General features: G+C 38.3%; 2 protein-coding genes, 1 long non-coding RNA gene and 2 other non-coding genes across 7 annotated transcripts in view; 2 read left to right on the forward strand and 3 right to left on the reverse strand.

The window, feature by feature from the left end:
• The window catches only part of LOC149136424 (uncharacterized), a 114,578-nt gene extending 110,652 nt beyond the window's left edge, over positions 1–3,926 (forward strand). Inside the window, exon 4 of the long non-coding RNA XR_016240949.1 lies at positions 3,640–3,926. This is a non-coding gene — a long non-coding RNA (uncharacterized LOC149136424). The remainder of the gene's footprint in view (positions 1–3,639) is intronic.
• A 2,917-nt stretch (positions 3,927–6,843) lies between these two features.
• Positions 6,844–18,061, reverse strand: LOC106874685 (large ribosomal subunit protein uL13). Of its 3 annotated transcripts, none has more exons than XM_014922494.3 (7): positions 17,114–18,061; positions 16,198–16,270; positions 15,714–15,779; positions 14,412–14,513; positions 10,264–10,409; positions 7,064–7,186; positions 6,844–6,973 (listed from the first exon to the last, which is right to left on the reverse strand). In XM_014922494.3, exons 1-7 carry the CDS (start codon positions 17,129–17,131, stop codon positions 6,890–6,892), a joined length of 612 nt encoding a protein of 203 aa, XP_014777980.1. In that variant the 5' UTR covers positions 17,132–18,061; the 3' UTR covers positions 6,844–6,889. The 3 variants fall into 3 exon arrangements, with proteins under 3 accessions (XP_014777980.1, XP_052822641.1, XP_089204556.1); XM_052966681.2 differs by having other exon boundaries at positions 15,714–15,844; positions 17,114–17,143; XM_089348430.1 differs by lacking the exon at positions 14,412–14,513 and having other exon boundaries at positions 17,114–17,264.
• LOC128247477 (small nucleolar RNA SNORD34) lies at positions 7,348–7,424 on the reverse strand. The gene has a single exon (XR_008263849.1). It is a non-coding gene; the product is annotated as a small nucleolar RNA SNORD34 (small nucleolar RNA).
• LOC128247478 (small nucleolar RNA SNORD34) lies at positions 8,320–8,393 on the reverse strand. Its single transcript, XR_008263850.1, has one exon. It is a non-coding gene; the product is annotated as a small nucleolar RNA SNORD34 (small nucleolar RNA).
• On the forward strand, positions 17,253–20,063 carry LOC106874661 (splicing factor 3A subunit 1). Its single transcript, XM_014922462.3, has one exon. It carries the CDS (start codon positions 17,336–17,338, stop codon positions 19,745–19,747), a length of 2,412 nt encoding a protein of 803 aa, XP_014777948.2. The 5' UTR covers positions 17,253–17,335; the 3' UTR covers positions 19,748–20,063.
• The last annotated feature ends 6,894 nt before the right edge of the window (positions 20,064–26,957 follow it).

The following is a 26,957-nucleotide window of genomic DNA, read 5'->3' on the forward strand; positions in this document are numbered from 1 at the left end:
TTGGCTGGGAAGGGCAGGTAATGTTTTTTTTTTTGTTTGTTTGGTAACCTTAGCAAAAAAGGTTGGGTGGTGGACCAGATTAAAAGAGCTGAAGACAGACAATTTCCTCTTCAACCCTCATCAACTTTTTGAAGTTATCTTGAAAAGGAAAGTGAGAGAGACGGAAGTGCTGCAATTTTGTTGAAAGGTAGGTGAATGTTGCAAGGATGGGCCTACTCTAAGCATGCACCTATAGACGATGAGGAGTGGGCACTTTCCCCGTGGTCAAGGCCTCTATGGTTGTAGGGGATTTCCACAAGCAGCCCTAGAAGTCTTTCTCTTTTGGGAAATTTTTCATTGTTAAAATTCATTTCATCAATTTCACACTTCATTTTATGTAACCCCCACGCTGTATTGTATTGTACCCTCCACAATGTTTGTTTTTTTTGTGGACCCTTTGTGGTTAATAAAGAAAACATAATAAAAACAACAATAATAATAATGATGATAAAATTATAAAACAGAAAAATGTAAGAAAATTAGTGATGTTCTGCAGAGGCAAGATTTAATGGTACAAATGATTGACAGCATTGGACTAACATTGAAGACTCAATAAACTGGTGGTTGGTGGATGAGAGAAGAGAGAAAAGCCATGGCGGAGGAGAGAAGTGAAAGTGAAAGCAACAGCAGCATTAAATGACTCTCCTCCATAACAATCTAAGTCTTGGTCCATAAGTGCTGTGATTTTAGAATGGAATATTTTATGAGATCTGAATCAAAGAGTTCTGGTAAAGTGTATCACATCAAAGCGTACCCCTCAATATATTTTTCGTGTACAAGTTCTTCACTTTTAACGGTGTATGAAGTAAAAAGACCACTACTTACAAACATGTAAAGGTTAGCACCAGGAAGGGTATCCGGCTGTAAAGCCTTCAACTAACCTAGATGCTTTAACTTTGTTCTTCTCCTTAAATGGATAAATTAATATCATCATTAAACAGTCTTTATTATTTCTTATTTCTAAAAGTTTTTCTCACAGAATTAAATTCACCAACATTTGATTACACCGATGCCTCCCAGGAATATGAACTCACCATAGTGGATAGATAATAAAAGGAAATCCAATATGTCTACTATCAGCTACACCCTTCCACTAAGTCTGTCTGAAGAAAATTCAACAGTTACTTTTAAAGTCAAACATGAACGGGCCAGGAGACGACTGTTCCATAAATTGATTGACTGAGTAGTGAATGCAGATCATTAAATCATTTGAAACATATGTAGATGTGTAAAATATCATATGAATATAATTCTTCATTCAATTACTTTTATATTCTGCAATCAATATACCAATCAATCGATTATTAGTTTCAAATTTAGGTTGCATCTGTCACATTGTATAAATAACCTATAAAGATTACAATAGTCTTATCGGATACTCTGTTAGTCAGATTTGTAACATGGAGTACTTGGCAAGATTTATTTAATCTTATTTTTCTTCATTGTACATACATACATGCTATGTGCATTCATGTATAATACATACACACAAATACAAACTTGCACACTTATATTTACATATATCTGCATATATCATCATCATCATCATCATCATCATCATCATCATCATCATCATCGTTTAACGTCCGCTTTCCATGCTAGCATGGGTTGGACGATTTGACTGAGGACTGGTGAAACCAGATGGCAACACCAGGCTCCAATCTAAATTTGGCAGAGTTTCTACAGCTGGATGCCCTTCCTAACGCCAACCACTCTGAGAGTGTAGTGGGTGCTTTTACGTGCCACTGGCACAAAGGCTAGTCAGGCGGTACTGGCAACAGCCATGCTCAAAATGGTGTTTTTTACATGCCAGTCCAGCGGCACTGACAACGACCATTCTCAAATGTTTCTTCACGTGCCAGTAAGGTGACACTGGTAACGATCACACTAAAATGATGCTATTTACGTGCCACTGGCACAGAAGCCAGACAGCTGCTCTGACAACGATCACACTCAGATGATGCTCTTAGCGCTCCACTGGTATGGGTGCCATCACGATTTCGATTTCACTTGCCTCAACAGGTCTTCACAAGCCAAGTTTAGTGTCCAATGAAGGAATGTTACGCATAACTGGGCTGGCTACACCCCTGGCAGAGGCCTCGGATTATGGTCTCACTTAACTTGCCGGATCTTCTCACAGAGATTCTTCTGTAACATTCTGCCTCTTTTTCAAATCTTAAACTTTGTATAGCAACACTATTTAAAAGAAACTGCTGCACGGTGAACAAGAAAGAAAAAAAAATCTGCATCAAATGTAACGTGCAGACTTTTTGAATTGAACAAGTCAATTACCAAAGCTATTGAATAGCAAGCATAACTTTTCGAAGAGAACTTAGAAAAGTTTCCCATCAGACTTGCTTGACCATTGTTCAACTATGAGGTTGAATAAAAATTAAGTAACGTTTTGAATCATGAAAAATTTGAAACGGATTTTTGCAGAGTTTTGAATTTTTATAAACAATTTTTTGCAATTATCTGATAATACAGACATAGATTTGCCCAAATGCATCAATAAATATTGATATTTTTTTTCACCGTTGTTACAGTCATCTGAAATGAAATAGTCAAAGCGCAATATTTGAGCAATTTCGCTATTCAACTTCAAAAAAGGACGTAAAGCAGCTGAAACTGCTCGCGATATCAACGAAACATTTGGTTAGGAAATGACCAGTGAGTGGTCAGCTCGAAAATGGTTTAAATAATTTTGAAGTGGGGAGACCTGAGGCTTGAAGATCGTGAGCATAGAGGACCCCCATCTGTCATCAATGACGGTCGATTAAAGACTGTCATTGAGAAAGATCCACGTAAAAACCACTCGAGAACTGGCAAAAGAACTTCAAATTAGCCAGAAAATTGTCTGCAACCATTTGCATGAGATTGGGAAATCAAAAAAGTTCGACAAATGGGTACCACACGATTTGAATGAAAATCAGAAAATGCGCAGATATGAAAGTTGCTCGTCGCTTCTTCTTCGTAACCAGACCCATCTATTTCTCGACCATATTGTAACTTCGCAGTGGTTGGACCAAAATGAAGCACCGAAAACCTTCCCTAAACCCGAACTCATCAAAAGGAAGGTTATGGTGACCGGTGGTGCACAGTTGGACTCATCCCCTATAATTTCTTAAAACCCGGAAAAACCATTACTACAGAAGCATATTATGAAATTGCCAAAATCAATGAAAAACTGCTACTCCTCCATCCCAGACTGGTCAACAGAAGAGGGTCAATCATTTTTCATGACAATGTTCGATTACACATTTCACTAATGACCTTCCAGAAATTGAGGGAACTTGGATACAAAGTTCTTCCCCATCCTGCTTATTTCCCAGACCTTTCTCTTACCGACTACCACTTTTTCAAGCACCTTGATGGTTTCCTTCGAGATAAGAAGTTCAAAAATCAAACCGATGCTGAAAGTGTAGTCAAAGAGTTCATCAACTCCAGAACCCCAGATTTTAATGTTACCGGAATAAACAAACTTGTAACTTGTAATGTATTGATTCTAATGGTACTTACTTTGATAAATAAAATTTCCACTTTGTTAAAATATATTGTGATGAATTTCCCGTTTCAAAACGTTGCTTACTTTTTATTCAGCCTGATACCTTCCATATTGTAATGACAGAATCTTGTCAAGGCTGGAATTTCAGCAGCAGACCACAAAGAACATGAAACAAATATACTTCCATGAAAAATTCTACTGGATATGTAAAAGGTCAGTAAGTTTGTCTCCTCTGCCCATCGCAACTCATTTCAGAAGACACATTAACCCCATAGACCCAGTGAATGTACCAGTTATACTTTGAGGAGTAAAACATGGCAATAAGAGCAAGAGTGAACAAATGGGACTTTAGGATATTACTACAATTCTGGAAAGAGGTATTAAAGAGACCCCAAACCATGTGGTTTTGAGATTAATGCATAGCATGTTGGGCTTCACCTACAGCCCTAAACTGGCTCAATTAAGCCTTGTGGGTGAATGGAAATTAGAAGAAGCCAAGAGCACAAGTCTACTTGGCATAGCATTGTGATCCATCATAAAAGCAGTGTCATTCATCAGCATTTAACATCAGTTGTCCATGCAAGAAGGGGTTCGACTTGGGCTGCACTAGACTGGTGTCCGCTCCGGCATGGTTTCTATGGCTGGATGCCCTTCTTAATGTCAACCACTTCGAGTGCAATGGGTGCATTTATATGCCACCAGCAAGGGTGCCATTTGTGTAACACTGGGGTGCTTTTACGCAACACCAGTATCTGCCACGACTGTGATTTTGCTCGGCTTGATGTGCCTTCTTCTCAAGCATGACATAATGCCAAAGGTCTCGGTCATTGCCTTCATGAGGCTCAACACTCGAAAGGAACTCAGCCACTTTGCCTCCATGAGGCCAACATTCAAAGTGTTCTTTACACATCACCAGCATGGGTGAACTTGGCTTGACAGGTCTTCTCAAGAACAGCACATCAGCAAGTCATTGCATTTGTGAGGCTCAAATTTTGAAGATCATGCTTCACCACCTTGTTCCACGTCTTCCTGGGTCTACCTCTACCACAGTAGAGATTGGCACTTCTTTGCACACCTGTCCTCGTCCATCACATGACCATACCAGTGCAGTTACCTCTTGCACACATCTGATTCCTTTTAGGCCTAACTTTTCTCTCAAGATGCTTACACTGTTGCACATCCAGTGAAGCACATTGGCTTCATTTCATTCAAGCCTACACATGTTCGGCTGTCACAACCCAAGGTTCACTGCCATGCAGCATAGCTGTTGGCACACAGGCATCATATCATCTGCCTTTCACTGTGAGAGAGGCCTTTGTTGCCAGCAGGGGTAAGAGCTCTCTGAACTTTGTCCATCCTAATCTTTACTCACAGAATTCGCCTCCACTACTAACCTGGTCACCTAGACAACAGAAGCTATCTACTACCTCTAGCTTGCCCCTCCCCCTACCCCGGCAGTCAACTGAATCTATTTTCTGCCCATTTCCACCTGTGCATCTTCTGCATACTAAAGCTAGTTTCTGACATTGCTGCACCTTGTGTCCAAAGATTACAATGGGTGCATCTTATGGAGTTTCTGCCTACACCTTTTCTACATGGTGCATAGGGCCATCTACCTGAAGGGGTTTGTGATCTGTCTGCCTTTCTACTTACTATGACTGGTAGGTTAACTCTAAGGCTCTTTAATTCTAGACCTTGCTTCCATACCTGGAACTTCTAGTGTTGTTGCCTGGAGGACCATGAACAAGAGGCGGGCTGAGCACTGATCCTTGGTGAACCACAACTTGTACCCTGAATTCTTTGCTGTACTAATTACAAACCCTCATCTTACTGGTAGCACCCCTGTACATAGCTTGTAAAGTTCTTCCCAACCACTTGTCTAGCCCTTGCTACCACACTGACCACCAGATAAGGGATCAGGAGACCCTGTCAAAGGCCTTCTCCAAGTCAAGAAAGGCCAAGTACAGAGGTTTATCTTTGGCTATGTAATTCTCCTGTAGCTGTCTTGGCAGAAATATAGCATCAGTGGTGCTTCTCCCAGGTACAAAACCAAACAGTATTTCATCTAAGCTCTCCCTAATTAGTTGAGCTATGACCCTCTCCGTGACTTTCATCACCTGTCCCAGCAATCTGATACCTCTATTTCTAAGGCATCACCTTTACCTTTGTAGCAGTTGACTATGGTGCTGCTACATACATCAGTCATAGGGTATGACTCCATGAACCACCTGATTTACAATACAAGTGACTAAACCATAACCCACACTAGCAGATATTTTAAGCATTTCAGTGGTGATTCCTGATGGGCCATGGGCTTTCCCTATCTTCATGTCCTTAATTGCTTTATCTACCAAGTTACTGTCAATTTATGTAGCTGGTCTCTCAATTGGGTCAACCTTTGGCAGACTCTCCTCCTCCCATTCATTCTCTACATTCAGCAGTCTTTCACAATGGCATCTCCAAGCCTCTTTCTTTGCAGAATCATTAAATGCAAGTGCACCATCATCCATGCAGACACAATTCTCTCCTAAGGCATCACAGTTTTCTCTCTCACACTGTCTCTTGCAATCCAAATGCCAAACAGAATTATACTTCTTTTCTGCTTCTCGCTCGGCTAGCTATACCCGTCCCCTGCTACCCCCATTCTTCCAGGACTGTTTCTTAGCTCTAATGGCCCTGTCTACATCATTCTTTCACATTACCCTAGGTTTGGATGGGACTTCCAGCCAGATTTAGTCTGTAGCACTCAGCAAGCTGTCCCTCAGGAATCCCCAGTTGCCCTTCATGCCACAAGTTTATAGCTCCCCGCCCCTTTCAGGATGTCCCTAAATCTCTGACCATATGAAGAGTCTTTAAGCTCCCAAATCCTTTTCCAGATTCGTTTATGTCTTGGCATCCTTCTGGCCTTGAGTCTAACGTCACTAATGACTAATCTATGCTGAGGGGTACATCGCTCACCAGGGAGGGTCCTTGTATTTAGGAGCAACTATGCACCACACTGTTTGGTGAGAATGTAATCAATCTAGCTAGCACAGACACCTGACTGGCTGCGTGTAGTTCGTGTTGCAGATCAAAAGGTTATTTATGCATGTCTCCCATAAACTGTCTGATCCATGCAAGAATGGAAAAATGGACGTTCAAAGATATCCACCAACTGAGAACACAAGATAACAGTCACTCTTTGTATGCTGTAATTAAATAGCTTGTATTCATTTTATTTGATATATGCTGAGCTAAAGTATGCAGAATACCTTGCAAAAGTGACCACTCGGTTGTATAATGAAAAACATCAAACAAAATTTATCTTAGCCAATATCACTTTATTACACTCTCCATGCAATGAATCTATCTGTAACCATAACGTTTGATTACTTTCTCATAATTTCGAATCTTTTTGCTCACAGTCTCTTTAGCTTTTCTCTTCAAGGCCTGTAAATGAAGAAAACAAAAAGAAAAAGATTAGACCAATAACACAAAAAAGTTTGGAACAAAAATAATATTAAGAAATGAAAAACTTACTGCATCAGATCTTGCTTTTCCAACAAAGATGCTAGATTTAGCCTTTCTTTTAGCTTCTAAACTGGCAATGACAGGTTGGTATTTCCAGCCAACTTCATGTGCCAATCGATTCAAATCGCAGTACTGAAACAGAAGAATTTTCAAAATGTTCAGATTTAATAATTACATGTAAAAATAAACAAACAAAAGTAACCAAGATGTGACATTGGTTAACATTTGGATATTTGCAGTAAACAGTAACAATAGGATGGCAAGAGAGGAAACTGCGACAAGAACAGAATCAGCTGAGTCATCAGTGTTTGGTTTCTTTACATCAATCATCAAACAATGTAGGTAAATGTTATAATCATCATCGACACAGCTAACTCCACCAGAAAGGGGAATCCATCTATACAACAATGTACAGGAAACAAAAGATTAGTGAGACTTTTAATAAAACAAATCAAGTATAAATAATAAAGTTGAGCAGAACCATTACTGCTTAAATATGAAGGAAAAAAAAAAAAAAAAAAACAGATGAACATTCTAAAATAGTCTGCAGATAAGAATTTGGATGAAACTTGGTGATAGGACATCATGATCGTTGGTGTACATTAGGAATGGGGTTTTTACCAATTATTCATCCATATATGCAAGTCAGACAAAATTCACTGAAAGTAGATTCTCAACAGCCAAATGCCTTTCCTGCTCCCAAGCAACTAATATTTTTATAGAGCAATAAATATTACGTAATTTATTCAAGAACTTCTTGCAAAGTTATCCCCAAAGAACACATTTACAAATCAAATCCAAGATACAAACTTTGTGCTAAAAAAAAACTCAAAAAATGTTAATTTACGTTGCAAGTTTACTACATTCTTTTTCAAATGTAATTGAAACAAACGCATCCAACAGAAATATGGTAACAAAAGGGTTAAGAAACCAATTCAAGATTCTCTTTATATTTGGTAAAAGCATCAAAAGTTATCATTAAACGGAGATGTTTAGTGACTGACAATAATTTTAACAAAGAAAACCAAGAACATGAATAATCATCACAATTTATAACCCCAGGCTGATATTAACCATGTTTTGTAGTTACTCACTCACACAACATTTTAAATTCTCATAAGACATCCTAATTATTGCATTGTCACAAGCTAAATTCAGAAGGGATTATGCCAAACACTTCAAACAGGAAAAATCAGTCAAAAAGTTGAGATTAAACTGTTTCAGAGTAAAAACCTGCCAATACAGAGCAGCTCTTGTAAATTAGCTGAGTTATCAGATTCTGATTAATTCTCATAGAAAAATCAAGCAATGTAGGTAAGTTAAAGTCATCATTAACACAGCTGATACAATCGAGACCAACTTATGAAATATGCAATGTGCTGCATCTAAAGGGAGAAAAGCAGCAGCGAATGAAATGGTAGGGGAGCTAACTCAGTACTTCGTCGTTAACTTGCTCTCATTGGTCTTATTAATAAGACGAAATTATTGATTGTCATTACAAAATGTAATTAGAAAGAAGGATCAAATTATTTCAGTCCAGCAACATGTACATGAAATGAAGATGATGGTAATGCTGTTACTAAGAAATATCCACGTTCCCATGATTGCATGAGTTAGACGAAACTTGTTAAGGTAGATCTACAACCAAACGCCCTTCTTTTCATAAGCTCTTACTGGTTTCCAAGCAAGGGAAAATTTCACCAGGGCCAACCGTTTTCCAGGGAAGACAGGAAATCTGAGAGCAACAGTTGCCCACAAGCATCACGGGACATCAAGACAAGTGACACAACTAAACATAACAGAATTCTGGTTCAAGCACCCCATATAATCCTTCAACTTTTTATTTTGGAACTGGCAGAAAATGTTTGCAAATTTGTGTTCTACACACGGGAATTCATACGATTCAGACAGGCTGGTATTAAAAGGGTTCAAAATAAATTAATTTGAAAAAGCAAAGTAAATTTTGTACAAACTGTAATGTGACTACTGAGACCGTAAACCCCAAACATGTAATCAGTGGACAAATACTCTTAGAAACCAAGACATTGCCCATGTCAAGAGTCCTGACAATGATCAAAACGAGACCAAGAGTAAATGGAAATACGAACACAGAAAAAGGGATGAAGTCCATAAGAACACCTGTAAATCAGCTGAGTTGTCAGATTTAGTTAATTCTCAGACAAAAACTCAAGCAATGTAGGTAATTAAAGTCATCATTAACACAGCTGATATACTGAGATCATAACAGTGGATCAATTGTGAAAAAGCAATTGACCCTTCTGATACTAAATCCACTTGAAATTGCCTCAGGTTCTATAATATAGAAATTTCCATTTTAAAAATGATCGTGAACCCTCCATCAAAATTTTACACTATCTTATGGTCTACAAAATTGATTGAAACAAAATCCTTGGACCTCCGTAGAACGTTTGTAACAAAAGGTTTAAAAGTAATGCTACATTAAAAGCAGGTTTTTTTTTTTTTTTTTTAGAAAATATTAATTTTGAAAAAGGAAATCATTAAAATACATCTGTTAAGTCTCATATCAAGATTTCATTACAAACAGAATTAAACAAAACTTAATGAATGCAAATCAACAATTCACTGAACAATTTCTGTATTTTAAACCATACACAAAGCTTGCTTCCCAACTACATGGTCCCAGTGTGGCACCTTGGTCAAGTGTCGTCTACTAAAGCCACAGGCCAACCAAAGCCTTGCGAGTGGATTTGATAGACAGAAACTGAAAGAAGCCCATCGTATGTATGTGTGTGTATATATATATATATATATATATGTATATATGTATTTGTGCGTCTGTGTTTGTTGTCCCACCATCACCTGACAACCGATGTTGGTGTGCTTACGCCTCTGTAACTTAGAAGTTTGACAAAAGAAACTAACAGAATAAGTACTAGGCTTACAAAGAATAAGTCCTGGGGTTGATTTGTTAAGCTAAAGGCAGTGTTCCAGCATGGCCACAGTCAAATGACAGAAAAGAGTAAATGTGTAGTGTTGACTGCCAAAAGATAGAGTACTGAATACCATAGAACAGATTAATTTTAGCCAAGTCAGTCTCTTGCTGTTATTCTAAAGATTTGCTTGTGTCCAAAGGGTCGTCAGTCCTAACTTGAGTGATGACAATGTTGAATGCAGAGGAGAAACTGCAAGAGGCTGATCTGACCAACAACAAAACATTCTATATTTACCTTTCGGCCAGGTTTTAAACGAATGATTCGGAGAGCTGCTGGAACAATCATTCGCTTCTTTTTGTTGTATTGAGGAGGGATACCCTCGAATGCCTTCAGTCGGCCAAGAGCATCTTTTCCACGCTTAATTTTATGAGGAAGCATACCTAAAGAAAAAAAACAACAACAAAAAGTACAACGATACAGCAACTACTAAAATAGATATAAAACAAATTTCACATCTCGTCACCCTCATTCATCAACACTCCAGATGGCAGTAGACAGTCTTTTGTTAATTTTCATCTTTGTTCAGGCAGATCTCATAATCACCATCATCGTTTAACATCCATATTCCATGGGTTGGATGGTTTGACTGAGGACTGGCAAACCAAATGGCTGCACCAGGCTCCAATCTGATCTGGCAAAGTTTCTACAGCTGGATGCCCTTCCTAACGCCAACCACTCCAAGAGTGTAGTGAGTGCTTTTTACGTGCCACCAGCACAAGGGCCGGGCAATGCCAAGCTGTTTTTTTTTAAAATTCTGATCATACATTCCGTAATTGAACTGTGCAGTAGCATTGTTCACGTTTTTGACCATAAATTTACAGAGTGGTGAACTGCAGATCACACAAAAAGTATCTCTAATTGGAAAAAACACATCCTTCAAATATCTAAGATTGGTTCTGAAGATAAGGGCCATAAAATATTCCAACCCTCAACAATTAGTGACACTATAAAGCTCAGGTGAAGTCCACAATTATGAATTGTTCTCATCTAAGATGGTGCTGCTGCATGCAGCAAGAGAAAGTCCCTCTGGACTGTCTCCACTGCAACTATAAATGGCCCTTGTACCTCAGAGTTGCTGTGCAGCTCCTCGCCAATTCCCTCTCATCAGGTTTTAACTTGCAGCAGTCAAGTGGAGGAACATTATAATCCAATCTCACCCAGGCATCAAATTTGTTCATTTTCTCCAAGAAATGAGAACCACAACACTTGATGGTCTTGGCAGAGAGAGAACAAATAAAAATCTCAAACCAAATGGATAAAAAGATGGTAGCTGAAATACTCCACAATATTCACTCTTTTCTTACCATATTTCCATCAAAATACAGTTTTGTTTATTTAATTTTGAAAATGAAGACTCATCATCATCGTTTAACGTCCACCTTCCATGCTAGCATGGGTTGGACAGTTTGACTGAGGACTGGCGAACCAGATGGCTACACCAGGCTCCAATCTGATTTGGTAGATGTAGTAAAATAACTTTTGTCTTTTAGTTTTCATAAGATAAACATGAAATCCCGATGTTAACTTTTACATCACCTTAAATCCAGAAGGGTCTCAAAAGGGTTTATTGTATTACCTCACAGAAACAGATTTTAAAACCTGGGTAATACACTCCTTTCCTCAACACACAACCTGCTGAACAAATAAACCCACTTTTAAGGAGAAACAATACTGCTCCCACACTGTTACAACTACGTCCTTTTTTTTTTTTTTTTTACTAGATAAATCACAAAATTTACATAAATTGTAACAAAGACAAAAAAATAACAAGGGTTTTAGGCCTGAGTCTCAGGTGGAAGTGCATGAAGATGTACAATCATTAAATACTTTTTTTTGGTGAATGATCATCATAGACAACAGGCCAAAACACCTTGATAATTACACGGAACTTATACTCTATCCCGCTATATAACAGAGCACCAATTTGCAGCACACACAGACACATCACTCAGTCATAAAGCCACATCACTTCTATTTGTAGTTTGCTAATCTGCCTGAGACAGCCTCTTAGTTCTTATATAAACTGTTTAATGTAATATGCCATCCAAATTTCAGGTTAATTTACTGTCCAAGCACCAGTTTAACGACAAAGCTATTTCACTAATTTCTTCATTATTTTCAAAATTAATTGAAATGAAAGCAGCATCTTTCAACATAGGGTTGTATAATGGAAGAAATGTAAAAGCTAAGAGCAGCTCATTCTCTCAGTGCCTGTTCTATTACTTTCTAGCTAAAACCAAATCCGTGCCAATGGCATATAAAAGGCACCATCCGAAAGTGGTTGACGCCAGTACCCGGACTCACTATCCAAATGTAATCAATGCCAGGCCCACCTGACTGGCCCCTGTGCCGGTGGTACATAAAAAGCACCCAGAGTGGTTGGCATTAATTAGGAAGGGCATCCAGCTGTAGAAATGTTGCCAGATCAGTTTGGAGCCTGGTGCAGCCATCTGGCTCTCCAGACCTCAGTGAAACCGTCCAACCCATGCCAGCATGGAAAATGGCCGTTAAACAATGATATAATGATAAACCAATGACTAACAAAGAAGGTCAAAAGAAATAAATGTACCAGCAACACAAAATCTTTGGCATTTGCAAAATGCATTTCGGCCAGTCTCAGTTGGTAGTGCATGTGTGTAATAATCATTGCTTTCATGACTGTACGATCATCATAGACAGAAGAGGCCGAAACAGCATTTTTCACAAAAGTAGCCAGTGTTAAGAGCAATCAGCAGGGCATTGCCAAAAGAAAAAGAACAAGTTGAACACATTCAGAACATGACAAAAGGAAGTCAAATGAACTTTAGCATTCAGAAGCCCCTCACTCCACAAATACTACCCTTTACATAATCGATGGAGGCTTTCCCACCCACCCCATTCTAAACACTGTAGTTTACTTGGCAAACTCACCAGTTCTGGTGGCACAGACTGTAACAATGTGTTGGCATTTAGGAAGGGCATCCAGCCATGAAAACTATGCCAAAACTGACAGTGGAACCAAATCCTGTCAAGCCAATCCATGTCAGCTTAGGAAACGAACATTAATTGATGCTTGATCGCCAGAGTTTAAGGTGTTTAATTCAGAAAGTCCTTAGAGCAGTGTCCTGCGGAACCCTAGGGTTCCAGTGAAGCTCAGTTGAGAAACACTGCATTGGAATGTTGGATAGAAAATACTATTTCAACTAGGTCTGGAGCTCAAATCCTGCCATGGTCAACCTGACGAAAAATAGTGTCAGTACTGACTGGTGAAAATTAGCATGGCTTCATGGTAAGAAGTTTGCTTCCAAATAGCATGACTCCAGGTTCAGTCCCAATGCATGGCACCTTGGACAGATGTCCTCTACCAAAGCATCTGAATAATCGAAGCTCTCTGAGTGGATTTGGTAGATGGAAACAAAGAAGCCAACCACACGGCGCATGTGTGTGTGTGCATTCTACTGTTTCCTTTTTTTTTCAATCATCATCATGTCACCAGCATACAATGGCAACGGTAAGGATACCCAGTTGTAGAAAACTTGCCTTGAATACATGTGATGAGCATGGAAAAGTGGATGCTAAATCATCATCAAATATTGAAGCTTCTAACAATAGTTAATGTCTCAACTGAATATCAAATAAGTTTCTGAGAATAGTAAGCGATAAACTGAAATTTTCAGACGTTTAGAATTTTGTTTTTATTTAACAGATGCTTATAAAACTACATCCATGTCGGTATAGAATCCTCAAAGACAACTGGCGAGAATCCATTAGTTAATTATGCAACCCTTTGTGTACAATCCACAGGCAAAATTGGGAACAGAATAATTATTTTGTTCTGTAATGGAATGCAATATAAATATGAAAAAAAAAAAACCTTATGCTATGCTGGAAAAGGACTGGTGTACAATTGCAAAGCTTATTCCTATTTGTAAAAGCTCAGACATGCTAATCACTGCTAACCCCTTTAAATATCACCTGTCTGAGACCACACTTGGTTCTAGAGGTTATCGAAGATATCACATCATCCTTAGTGTCTAGTATCCTTCCTTTATTTAAATAGCAGAGAGAAGTAGTGTCTATTTCTAACAGACTGAAGGAAATGTCTTGTAACTGTCCAACATGAAAAAGTTTTGTTTGAAACACACCAAAACTATCTGAATTGCTTGATGGCATTTCCACAATCATAGAACATTTGATTAATTTTGGATACTTTAATTTGTAGCACTCACACCAAATAGCGGTTAAGAAGAAAACAAGAACAGAACAATGGCCTTATAGTCTCAGTTGGAAGTGCATGAATTGGAACTTTCATTTATTGTATTCAATTCGGTGTACGGTCATCACAGACAATAGGCCAGAAGAACTTTGCCAAACTTATTGAGAATGTTCCAAAACAATCTTACCTCTGACTGTCCTAAAGAAAATTTTGCTGGGAGCCCTGAAATGGAAGGGTCCTCTTCTGGGATTGACATTACATCTTTTTCGAAGATAATCTAAATACTTCACTGAAAAAGAAATTGACAGAGAATGAAATTGAGGGCAAGCCTTTAACAAACTTGTATTACTAACGGGGGGGGGGGGAGTACACCATTAGTGTTGCCTGTCATAAGGGTAAATTTGGAATTATACTCTTGCCACCATAGGTAATCTTACATAATCATAACATACAATTATAATTTAATTTTTACAAAATGAAATACCCGTTTTCAAAAGAAAACCATCACCTTCAAATAAAATAAATTTCTCATAACTACTCATTTACTCCCTCTCATCCTCCTGTCTAGATTCTTTCTGCATACACTGTTTTTTTACTCATTGCCTGCCATCAAGCTTAGTATGTGCGCTCTCTGTATATCTCTTTTACTCACTCAGTAAAGTGCGACAAGAGCTATCAATCATTCCGAATTTATATCAGCTCCTATTAAGGAGATCATAATGGGCAAAAATCTATTTCAACAAATACCTTATCTGTCTGGATAAAAAATAATTAGGTGACCGATCATTCATATGTGGTAAAGAGAGGAGACGCTCGTGTCATTTTAGGGGGCTCGTTTTGCTGGAATTTATTATGTTAAGATGAAATCAACAGTAGAACCTTAAAACTATCTTGAAATTTATAGAGATAAGATATTTCACATCCTAGCATCAAGTAAATAATGAACCACTGAACCACGAGGCCTTAGACTTGTGTGGCAAATACAACCCTCTCCATTAATGATCGACTGAACAAGGACAAAGAACAGAAACAAAATGATATTTGTGAAGTCTCCATAGTGCCAGAGTTGTGGCAATTCTTGTTACAAAAAAAAAAATTTTAATCTGTAATTAATTTTACTAACACACAAGGCAGTGCACCAGCATGGCCACAGTCCAATAACTGAAACAAATAAAAGATAAAGCTGAGGGATTTGGGAGACCCATGGTGCAACAAAAGAAAAGGGCTGTACATTCCATGACCAAAGATGCCGAAAAGGTACTGGGTAACTTTGAATAAAAAAAAAGGAACAGTTTGATGGTTTGCTGCTGCTGGAATGAAAGCCGGGACTCAACCCCGGCTAGGTCAATGGGGATCCGATATTGAATGTCTCGAAATCCCGCAAGTAATATCAGTGAGGACGCATCCAAAGCATTCGTGAGATGTATCCTGCAACAACGTTAGTAAATAAAATGCATAATAAATTGTACGAAATTAATAAAATACTTACTTTTATTTCTGTGGAAATGGCCTGAAATATTGATACCTTCGCACCGGACAATTACCATTCTTTGTCCTAAAATATCCAAGTAGAAAACTTTCCGTAAGAAAAACTCTGCGGGATATCAAAAATTTCTACAACTGGAGGTTTCCAAAAAAAAAAAAAAAAACATTACTAAAACGAAATGCTACTTTTTTTTTTTTACCATTCATCCCTCGCATTACGAATACAAACAACGCTCTCCTGAAAATGCCGCTAATGTGAAACCCATCTCCCTCGAAATATGAAAGTGCGTTTCGCATTACGAAAATTCACGTTACGGCAAGAGTTTTCAAAAACGCAAACCCGTGATTTAATGGACTAGGCCTTTTAATTTTCAGTAATTTGTCTTGAATCAAGTCATTGTAACAAACGGCTTTAGGAGATATTATCCTTAGAAAGGAAAATATCACATTTTAAAGTAAAATGATTAGGAACAGTGCCTTCTACTCACCTTGCAAAAGACTTTTCGCTACGACTGCTGACAAACGCCCCAAAAGATGCCCACTGGCATCGATTACGATGGGCTGAAGAAAAGAAAAATAAATCTTACGATACAACCACAAGTATTTTTAAAGACTTTCTACGATGATGGACTTCTCACGTTAAGAGATTGACAGACCAGGACAAAAAAAAAAAATTATCCAATTTCGAGAAAATTGTGATAATCCATATCAGTAGAAAAGACAATTAACAATATAATTAGTAAAATATAAAGCAACAATGTTTTAAAAGTATTTAATAGTCACACGCCTCTACGAGGTTTATTAAATGACGGCGGGATAGGATTTCTATTAATTTTAGAAAAAATATATAATCCTTTCTGCTTCTTTTTAAAATAAGCATCCTTGAAATATGTCTTAAAATTTTGAAAACTCGGCTTAAATAAAGCTTATAATAATTTAATACTGAAATGGTTTGCAATAAAACCGAAATCAGACGTTATTCTACTTCTGAATGAACGATGGTGAAGTGAAGCACATGTAGTAATTCTTAAAATCATATTAAAGTGTTTTATAAAATAGCTACAAGGGAAGGGAAAAGTTACAAAAATGAGAATGATCTCGTTATAGAGAGACGAAAGCACTTTAGTAATTCAGAAACAATTTAATAGTTGCATGAAAAAGAGGAAAAAATCGTAGACATGTGTTCACGTGGATTTCAGCCATCTTTACAAAGATTTGGCAAACAGCTAACGACTGAAGCCGTTTAAAGCAAGATTTACTGTAATTAGCAAAGAGGATTTCATAATATGACCTTCTTAAATGGTTCTGTATAATGAATCAGAGCTAACCATCGAAATTTTAAGAAGAAAATTGTCTGTAAAATTTGTCTTATACAAGTAAGTATTGAGCAGCTTAAAAACAAACCTGACGTTGGAACACCATGATGGCAGGGAAAGAGAGTGATTCGGGGCTTACAGTTGAGAAAACACGGGCTCGGCGGAAGTTATATACTGCCGTCTACAGGAAATTCTGAAGTATACAAGGGAGGTAATTGTATTAAACCAGTCTCGCCATTTTGTTTGGTGTTTATCGACGTCTTTAAATAAAATAGGAAATTGTTTTCTTGTTTAGTATTTTGTGACCAAAATGGCTCCAGCCGTGGAAGCAGAAGGCTTACCGCTTCCAGACTCAGTACCTGGACCGGAGGAGAAATCTGAAGAAGAAAAAACTTATACACGTCCTGTAATCGGTATTATCTATCCTCCACCAGAAGTGAGAAACATTGTTGACAAGACTGCAAGTTTTGTGGCACGAAATGGACCTGAATTCGAAAGTCGGATCAGACAAAACGAGGTAAATAACCCAAAGTTTAACTTTTTGAATCCTGCCGATCCCTACCATGCATACTATCAGCATAAAGTTAAAGAATTCAAAGATGGCAAAGGCCAAGAGCCGACTGTTAGTAAGATTATTACTGCGGCGATGGCCCTGAAGCCTATGAGCGAACCTATAAAAAATATAGAACCAATTATCCCTAATGAACCTCCTGCGGAGTTTGAATTTACTGCTGATCCTCCATCGATCTCGGCTTTTGATCTGGATGTCGTGAAGTTAACCGCTCAATTTGTGGCCCGTAACGGTCGTCAGTTTTTAACAAACCTAATGAATCGTGAACAGAGGAATTACCAATTTGATTTCCTCAGACCGCAACATAGTCTTTTCAATTATTTTACTAAACTAGTTGAACAATATACCAAAATTTTAATTCCACCCAAAGACCTTGGCAACAAGCTGAAGAAAGAGTCTCAAGTCAGCAAACACATTTTAGAACAAGTCAAATATCGTGTTGAGTGGGCCAAGTACCAAGAACGGGAGCGACGGAAAGAGGAAGATGCTTTGGAAAAAGAACGTATAGCTTATGCCCAGATTGATTGGCATGATTTTGTGGTGGTGGAAACCGTTGATTTCCAAGCAAGTGAGGTGGGCAATCTCCCTTCTCCGACAACCCCGGAAGAAGTTGGGGCTCGTGTCATCCAACAGGAACGTTACGAAAAAGGAGAGAACACCAACGACGTTGCGATGGAAGTGGAATCAGATGAAGAGGATAGCGATGACATAATTCTAGATAAAGGGGGTAAATCACAAAAAGATGTTCATGATAAAAACAAGCATTCTTCTATTATTCCTCCTTCACTACCCATACCTCCGCAGTTACGTCCTCCTCCACCTTCTGACAATAACCAGGTGCTGGACATGGACGAAGGTTCAGATGACGATGAGATGGACGAAGAAAGAAAAATAGAAAAGGTGACCACTCCTCAACCTCCGCCGCCGCCGCCGCCGCCGAGTGACATTCCTCAACCCCCACCTCCTTTACCACCAACCCCTGATCAAGTTATCGTACGTAAGGATTACAACCCTAAGGCCCGAACAATCAGCACAGAACCCAATCCTGACTCTTTCATGGTGTCTCCGATCACCGGTGAAAAAATTCCTACTCATAAAGTCCCTGAACACATGCGAATTGGTTTGCTTGACCGCAAGTGGATTGAAGAACGCAATCGTTCAATTGCTGAAAAGCGAGAGCAAGAAGAAGTTTATGCTCCTGGTTTGGCCATTGGTAGCAGTTTGAGGCAACTGGCTGAACGCCGTACTGATATTTTCGGTATTGGTGCTGAAGAAACTCAGATTGGTAAAAAGATAGGGGAAGAAGAGAAAAAAGAGAAGAAAGTCGTTTGGGATGGACACACAGCTTCGATGGAGAAAGTAACACAGAAAGCTCGAGAGAATATCACCATTGAAGAACAGATTGCTGTTATTCATAAAGTGAAGGGTTTAGTACCTGATGAAGAGAAGGAGAAAATTGGTCCAGCCATGCCCAAACCATCAAAACCAATACATCCACCTATGCAACACCCAATACCCAAACCAATGCCACCAGCACCTATATCTACCACTACTATTTCTCCAAATATTATGAAGATACAGCCCCCACCACCACCTCCTGTACAACCAGCACCTCCGATGCCACCAATGCCCCGTCCCCCCGTGCCTCAGAGTATGGTGATTCTTCCACCTCGACCACCACCAACTGCACTTGGAAATGTCTTGGGCATTTCACAACGTCCCCCACAACCACCGGTGCCACAACTACCAGTTTCAACATCAGATTTCAGTGTTCCTCCCCCACCACCAAAGGAAGATGATCAACCAACCCAATCAAAGCGACAGAAAACTGAAGAATCTCTCGTTTCAGAAGAAGAATATTTGCGAACACACAAGAACCCAATTTTGGTCAAGGTTTTGGTGCCAAACGTTCCAGATAAACCTGAATGGAATCTCAATGGTCAAGTGCTGAACTTTACTTTACCACTTACTGATTCAGTGTCTGTAATTAAAGCGAAACTTAACGAAGCACTCAGTATTCCTGCTGGTAAGCAGAAATTACAGTATGAAGGTATCTTTGTCAAAGATTCCAACACTTTGGCCTTTTACAATCTTCCCCATGGAGCAAGTATCAACTTGCAACTCAAAGAAAGAGGTGGTCGGAAGAAGTAAAACCTCTCGTTGCACATTTATATTTCTTTTGACCCAATGTTGTTTAACAAAACAATAAGGAATGATTTTTTTAAAATTTTATTTCTGTAAAAAATTGAAGTTCATAAGACAGCTAAGTCATGGCAACAGGATGTTAGCCTTCATTTTTTAAAGACATTCCAAAAAGATTTTCTTTTATAGTTTCAGATAAAGACTTTGGAATTGAATTGCTAAATGGCATTTGAAGATACACACATACATGCTGTGTGTATATTTGCATTATTTTTATCATATCCTGTACATAAAATGTGAAATATATCATTGAATATCTGCAATACTTCTTGTGTTATTTTGATTACTCTACATATTAAAGATCTGATTATTCATTTTGTACTCTCACTCAATGGTAACAATGTAAAAATCTAAGAGAGCTTGGTTACTTTCAGTTTCTGTCCATCAAATCCACTCACAAGGCTTTCGATGGCCAAGGAATATAGCAGACGACCCTTGACCTAGGTGTCATATAGTGGAAATAAACTCAAAACCACTTGGTGGAGAAATGAACTTCACACAGTCTTTTGTTTGAATCCTGTCAAAGGCTCCGATCCATGCTTGGATGGGAAACTGATTTTAAATGATGATGATGATAAAATATATTCCTTTGATGAGGCAGTATGCTTCATAATATTAGTTTTAGGTCTTGGATTGTGGCTGTTAGAAACTTGGAGACTTTTTAGTTAATCATAGCAGTCCCTGTACCCCTTTCAAACTGTTCGCTTATTTTATGATTGACTCAACACAAGTCTAATTGGTGAGATTGTTTCATTGAAACACACATCATTGTTTAACATACATTTTCCATGCTGGCATAGGTTGGACAGTTTGACAGGAGCAGCACCAGGTTCCATGGTTTGTACAGCTTCATGCCCTTCCTAACACCAACCACTTTACAGAGTGTACTGGGTACTTTTTACTCTTGGCACCAGCACTGACAGAGTCACTAAACCTCACCACCTCAATTGGGTGGGTGAGTAGGATTGAGGGGCTGTGGCTTTACACACGCACACACATGGAGGCACATGGTGTTGTGCTTACAATTGCAAGACTGGTGTTGATTCCTAAACCAGTATTGCATTGTGTTGTTGAGCAAAGCCCTTCACATTGCTCCTGCCCACTGTGATGTGTTAGCTTTTCATTCAGTGTCAATGTTGGCTTGCTTGCCAAGCCAGTCAGATGACGTCATTCCAAAGCTACAATAAGGCAAGGGAAAACTGATTATGTATACACTTGGTGCACAGAGATAGCTATGCACAAGAAGCCTGTCGTGTGTTTGTCTCCTTGTTTTGACAGTTGTAAACAAGTGTCCCTGTCATACAAGCAGTATCATTTCAAATATTCTGCAAAAACATGTGTGGTCATGCTTGGAAACAGGTGAGGGTTGTTGGCAGGAAGGGCATCTGACCACAGAAAACCTCTGGATGTTACAACAATGATTGGAGGACATCCCACCAAAGAATTCTGCTTCAAGAAGTTTTGTTCAACCCATGCCAGCATGTAAAAAAGTCAGTGTTAAAATAATGATGGTGAGTATTGTGACTTGGGTAAAACATGGGTTATTGGGTCTGTGATGGTTTATTTCTGATATTTGTCCTCTTGAAGTCAGACTGAAAAGCCCCATTATGCCTGATAGTATTTAAGTTCTAAATATGAAGGGACAGAATACAATTTAGTCTCTTGTATTACTTTCTCTGTCAACTCCCTGCTCTTGAAGACAAAATATAAACTTAACTAGAGTGCTGCTACCTATCAAATGACCAATAACTTTGGAAATGCACTTTTGCAATTATAGGTAACGTCAAGAAATATGGCAGACATACAATAATTATAATTTAACTTTTATCAAATTCTTGGGGCTTATGCAAAATGAGATGAAATGAATAATAATTTTCAAAAGATAAGTATTTATTACCTTAAAATAAATTTAAATAAAGCAAATTTCTCATTTGTCTAATCACAATCTGCTCCTTGAAAAATCTTATCTTTTACTTGTTTCAGTCATTAGACTGCAGCCATGCTGGGGCACTACCTCAAAGAGTTTCTTGTCAAATAAATCAACCCCATTACTTAATTTTTTTTTTAAAGTCAAATACTTATTCTATCCTTCTCTTTTGTCAAACCACTAAGTTACAGGGACAAGCACAAAAGAATGTTTTGTTTTTTTTCGAAAAGTTACATGACACTCGTTCTACACCTCTTATGTTAACTCTCTGTATTTCTCTTTTACTCCCTCTCTCTCTCTTATATATATATATACATACACACACACACACACACAATGCAAAGCCTGACTGGAGAAATCAGTCAACTGGCCAACACATAAAAATGGGCTCAAAAAAGTTAGATCTCAGTTCTCTCCCTTTATGTATTCATTAATTTAGTTGTGTTTGTGCTGACATTAAACTAGTAGAGATAATTACCAGCATTTATATATTTCTAAAACATACCCAAATTTTTTTCTTGATGCCTTTTTATTTGTGCAGTCAGTCATCACTCATTTTATGTCCATTTTCCCATGGCTGTCTCTGTTAGGCATATATTGAAGCATTGGTTTTGCAATTAAATACCTTCATGTTGCTAAAGTTTATCCGTTTTTGTTTTGTTTTGTTTAATTCTAGTAAATAATCTTTTAGTCCATGTTTTCATGAAGGTGTAAAGGGAGCAGATAAATTCTTAACAGATAAAATAACAACAACAACACCTGCCTCGACTGTCATAGAATGCATACATACAAAAAACATAGCTGCAAACAGGTCTGTGCATTCTCCTCCCATCAGCTTCAATGTCTAAGAGCTAATATTCTAGTTTAGACTAGATTTCTTTGTTGAAGTCTTGTGTAAGACCAGCCTCACTTTTTCGAAATGCTGATAGCCAAAAGTTGGTACAAATGTTTGCCACAAACTCAAATGAACAACATCCCTCAGCTTTTTCTATCAGAGTTCTCCTGGGTTAGTTGCCTTCACCATGGCTTAGAGGCTGACCCACCTTGTCAGGTTAGGTGCACTTTTGGCTACCAAAGCAGAAATAGTGTAAATATATATTATATTTCATAGGCACAGGCGTAGTTGTGTGATAAGAAGCTTGCTTCCCAACCATATGGTTCCAGGTTCGATCCCACTGCGTGGCACCCTAGGCAAGTGTCTTCTATTATAGCTTAGGCCAACCAAAGCCTTGTGAGTGAGTTTGGTCGATGGAAACTGAAAGAAGCCTGTCGAATATATAAATATATGTATATGTTTGTGTGTCTGTTTGTCCCCACCCCCACCATTGCTTGACAACCGATGTTGGTGTGTTTATTTCTCCTGTAACTTAGAAGTTTGGCAAAACAGACTGATAGAATAAGTACTAGGCTTACAAAGAATAAGCTCTGGGGTTGATTCGTTTGACTAAATGTAGTGCTCCAGCATGGCCACAGTCAAATGACTGAAACAAGTAAAAGAATAATATATATATAGGGGGTGGGAGGAGCGCAATGAGTAAGATTTACTGCATTTTTGAGAAACAATACATTTTTTACAAACATCATTCCCACCCATGCTAGCATGGAAGGCAAACATTAAACAATGATGATGATGATGATTGTTCACTACCTTACAAAATGTATATCAGCTCAGCAAATGACCTTCATTAAATGCACTAAAATAATCTGAACTCTATTTCAAGAAATTATCTCCATTCTCTTTGAGCACTTAAAAGAAAAATTTAGCTGAGGCAAAAATGAATAAGACAAGATCAGCTAAATTTGTCTCTTCAGTTCTCCAGAATTACATTTGGTAAAAGACTCAAACACATCAATATCTATCCATAGACATCAGAAAGCTCAGAAATGCAACAAAAATGATATGAAATTAGCAAAACTCGACTAAATAACTCTATGATTTTATCTACCCATTTCTCCGCAAGGAGTATGCCTTCACCCCACCCCCACTCCATCCGTGTTACCTTGCCAGAAGATTTTGTACCTATCTGCCTTGCCTGTGTGGACCCTAGCTGAAGCTCCTCTCCATCTTACCTCTTGTATGCAGCACACATCGACACGTCTCCTTTCAAGCATCTCTACAATCTCACCAGACCTACCTTTCAGCGTGCCTACATTGACTGTGCCAACTCTGAAAACTGGGAAAGGAATGTGGGGTGAGGGTTGGGGAGGAGAGATGTTATTCAGTGCCTGAAAAGAAGAGGGAGGTTGCCGTGTTCATTTTTTAGGCATGCTTCATCTGTTCTCACTTCCGACCTGACATCATTCAAACATTCAAGTGCGTTAGGATTAAGATTGTGGCCCCTACTAGAGGCAGGATTAGGTGTTTTAAGTGTTAGCGGCATTGGGAGTATAAGCACCATGATCATCGTAAGGGGGGTGATTCAGACAGAGAGAGAGGAAGCAAGTTCATCCATACATTACATACACATAAGCACGAACAGACACAGACACAGGCGATCAAGCACACATGTACAGCCCATTAGCTGTCTCCTTCACTTGATATGTGGAAAATTACTGGAGTAGTTGTTGGAATATTTCTAGACAGGACGAAACGAAGGAGTCGGTTAAGTTGGTGGGCAGCTAACCTAGTTGCATTTTGGGGGGAGAGAGTGGGGGTGCAGGTAGTATAGAGAACAGCACCAGAGAGGAAGGGGAGGAATCTGGTAATGGTGATGAGAAATTGCTAGACAGAACAAAACGAAGGGCAACTGAGTTAGTTGCATATGTCCCAGGAGAGAGAGAGAGAGAGTGCAGGTAATATATAGAGAACAGCCGAGTGAGGAGGAGCAGTGGAGAGAAGAGACATCAGGTAATGGTGGTGGGAGGAGAGAGAGAGAGATCCGGTGAATATGGTGATATATATATATATATATATATATATATATATATATATATATATAGTGTGTGTGTCACATAATTGGATGGCCTTTGACTCTGCTGAGTTCATCACCCTCTGATGGGTCTTTTTCATTCTGTATTGTCCCAAAACCACCCTACTCACCAGTTTCTGTCTATCACAGCTGCTCACAAAGTCTTTCGTTGGCTTGAGGTTATAGGTGAGGACACTTTCCCCAAGGTGCCCTGCAGTGTAACTGAACCCAAAACAACATGGTTTAGAAAGCAAATACTTTAACCACACAGCCATGCTTGTTCCTACTTAAATGTACAAATTGAAGATCATTTTATTACTTTTGAAAATGCAAGAGGGATTTTGAAATATTTTGCTTTTAATTTATCATATCAAGTGAATTGAATAATTTTAAAATTCAATATTGATCTTTTTTGCTGAAATTAAATTTCATTTCTATTATAATCATTATTGTTTTAGTGTCAACATTTCCATGCTTGCATGTGTCAGATGTGTACATATCTGTGTCCCCTTGTCTTGACATCATGTGATGGTTGTAAATGAGTGTCACTGCCATAGAATCACTGTCATTCACTTCCAGTATTCTTCTGAAAACACATCTGGCCATGAAGAAATATTATTTGGTTTGGAAACGTAAGGGTTGGCATCAGCAAGGGCATCTGTTTGGTCATAGAAAATCTGCTTTGATCAACTCTGTCCAACCTACACAAGCATAGAAAGTGGACATTGAATGATGAGGATTTTTGTTCATGATGCCAGAAGTTAGAGCTCCATCATGACATATTAACATTTTTTATTATTGCAAATCTAAGACACAAAGCTGGCAGCATTCACATGTCTCATGTTTTTAAATAACACAGGAGAGATTTTTTTTTTAAAGTCCAGAACTCTTTATTTGGTATTTTCGCAGGTAATTCCTCTTTTCCAAAGTATTTATATTCTTCTGTTGGAAATATCTCACTTTATTGTCCTTCATTTTCAAGGTATCTCCCCAGATTTCTTCCTAAATTTTCCATTCAGTCACTCATGCTGGTTTTCTATTTTCTGCTTTAAATTCATTTCATTTCAATGTCCCACTCAGTCACTTGTTCAATCTGCTGTGATGGGAATATATGGCAATTCCAACTTTGGACATATGGAAAATGGCTACATCTGATTGGCTGAAATTGAAAAAAATTTCAATTTTTGAAATTTCATTACTTCTTTACTTTTAATTTCTGTAAAAAATAATTATGATTTTCATAATTAGCATTAAAAGCTACATCTATCTAGAAATTTGTTACAATATCCAGGCTGTTCGTTGTTGATAGACTGTGGAATTATTTGCCTTTCTTAGGAACTGGTTTGGTATCAAAAAGACTATTTAGCTTTAGAAAACCCTGCTTCAATAGAGTCTCATCTTCTCCATGCAAAGTAGACATTAAAATGGTGATAAAGATGAATGCCATGTTAAAAGTGATAGGATTGCTAATTATGACATAATTTTTTTAAAATTAACATATCGATCTCAAAAGAACCTATATTTTTTCGATGATATCTAATGATACAGCACTTTATATCATAAATTAAAAGCTACTGACACATTAACATATTAACAACTCACTGTTAGGTTACTTGTCTCTCAGTGTTTGCTTAAAATAAACATGATACTGATGAGAACAGTTGCATAAAGAAGTACCAATCACAAAATGTGGCTAAAATTAGTGGATAAGGATGCAACGATTTCCAGTGAATCAATTTTCTCTGCCAAACCATTCAGTGTATTCAGAGAACATCTTGCCCCAGTGCTTCTCTGACATATATGCCTGTGATTCTGCTATATCTTTTGAGCGTCCATAGCTGCTATTGAGTACAATATATGGAATTTATGCCTATTCCTTTGCATTTCAAGCAAAGCCATTTCCCTGACCCAGGATCCTGTCTTCTTTCCTACAAACTCAATCTTTTGTCTTTGCAAAGTTCACCTTAAACTCTCTCGACTTCAGGTTTAGCTTCCATGCCGGAAGTTTCCTCTCTGATTCCCCTATGGATTTAGCTATGAAAACCAGGAGATCAGTTTATAGGAGTTCCCATGGACAGCCAGTCAGAAACTCGTTTGTGGTGGCCAGGAGGACTCTGATGAAAACGAAGGAACTGAGCAATGAGCTGTGGTGGCTTCCCCCCCCCCTCCCACCAAATTGCTCACGGAAGTCAGAAAAGGAAAGAAGTTCTTATACACAAACTTACGTGAGATCAGATTAGGTGCTTATATTTTTCTTAAGGATATCTTTAGAGGGATACATGCAACCAAGCCACACTATCATCTGTTTTGAGCTATTAATGAC

This window comes from Octopus bimaculoides, chromosome 3 (assembly GCF_046866305.1).
Source record: "Octopus bimaculoides isolate indiv1 chromosome 3, ASM4686630v1, whole genome shotgun sequence".
Classification (NCBI taxonomy): domain Eukaryota; kingdom Metazoa; phylum Mollusca; class Cephalopoda; order Octopoda; family Octopodidae; genus Octopus; species Octopus bimaculoides.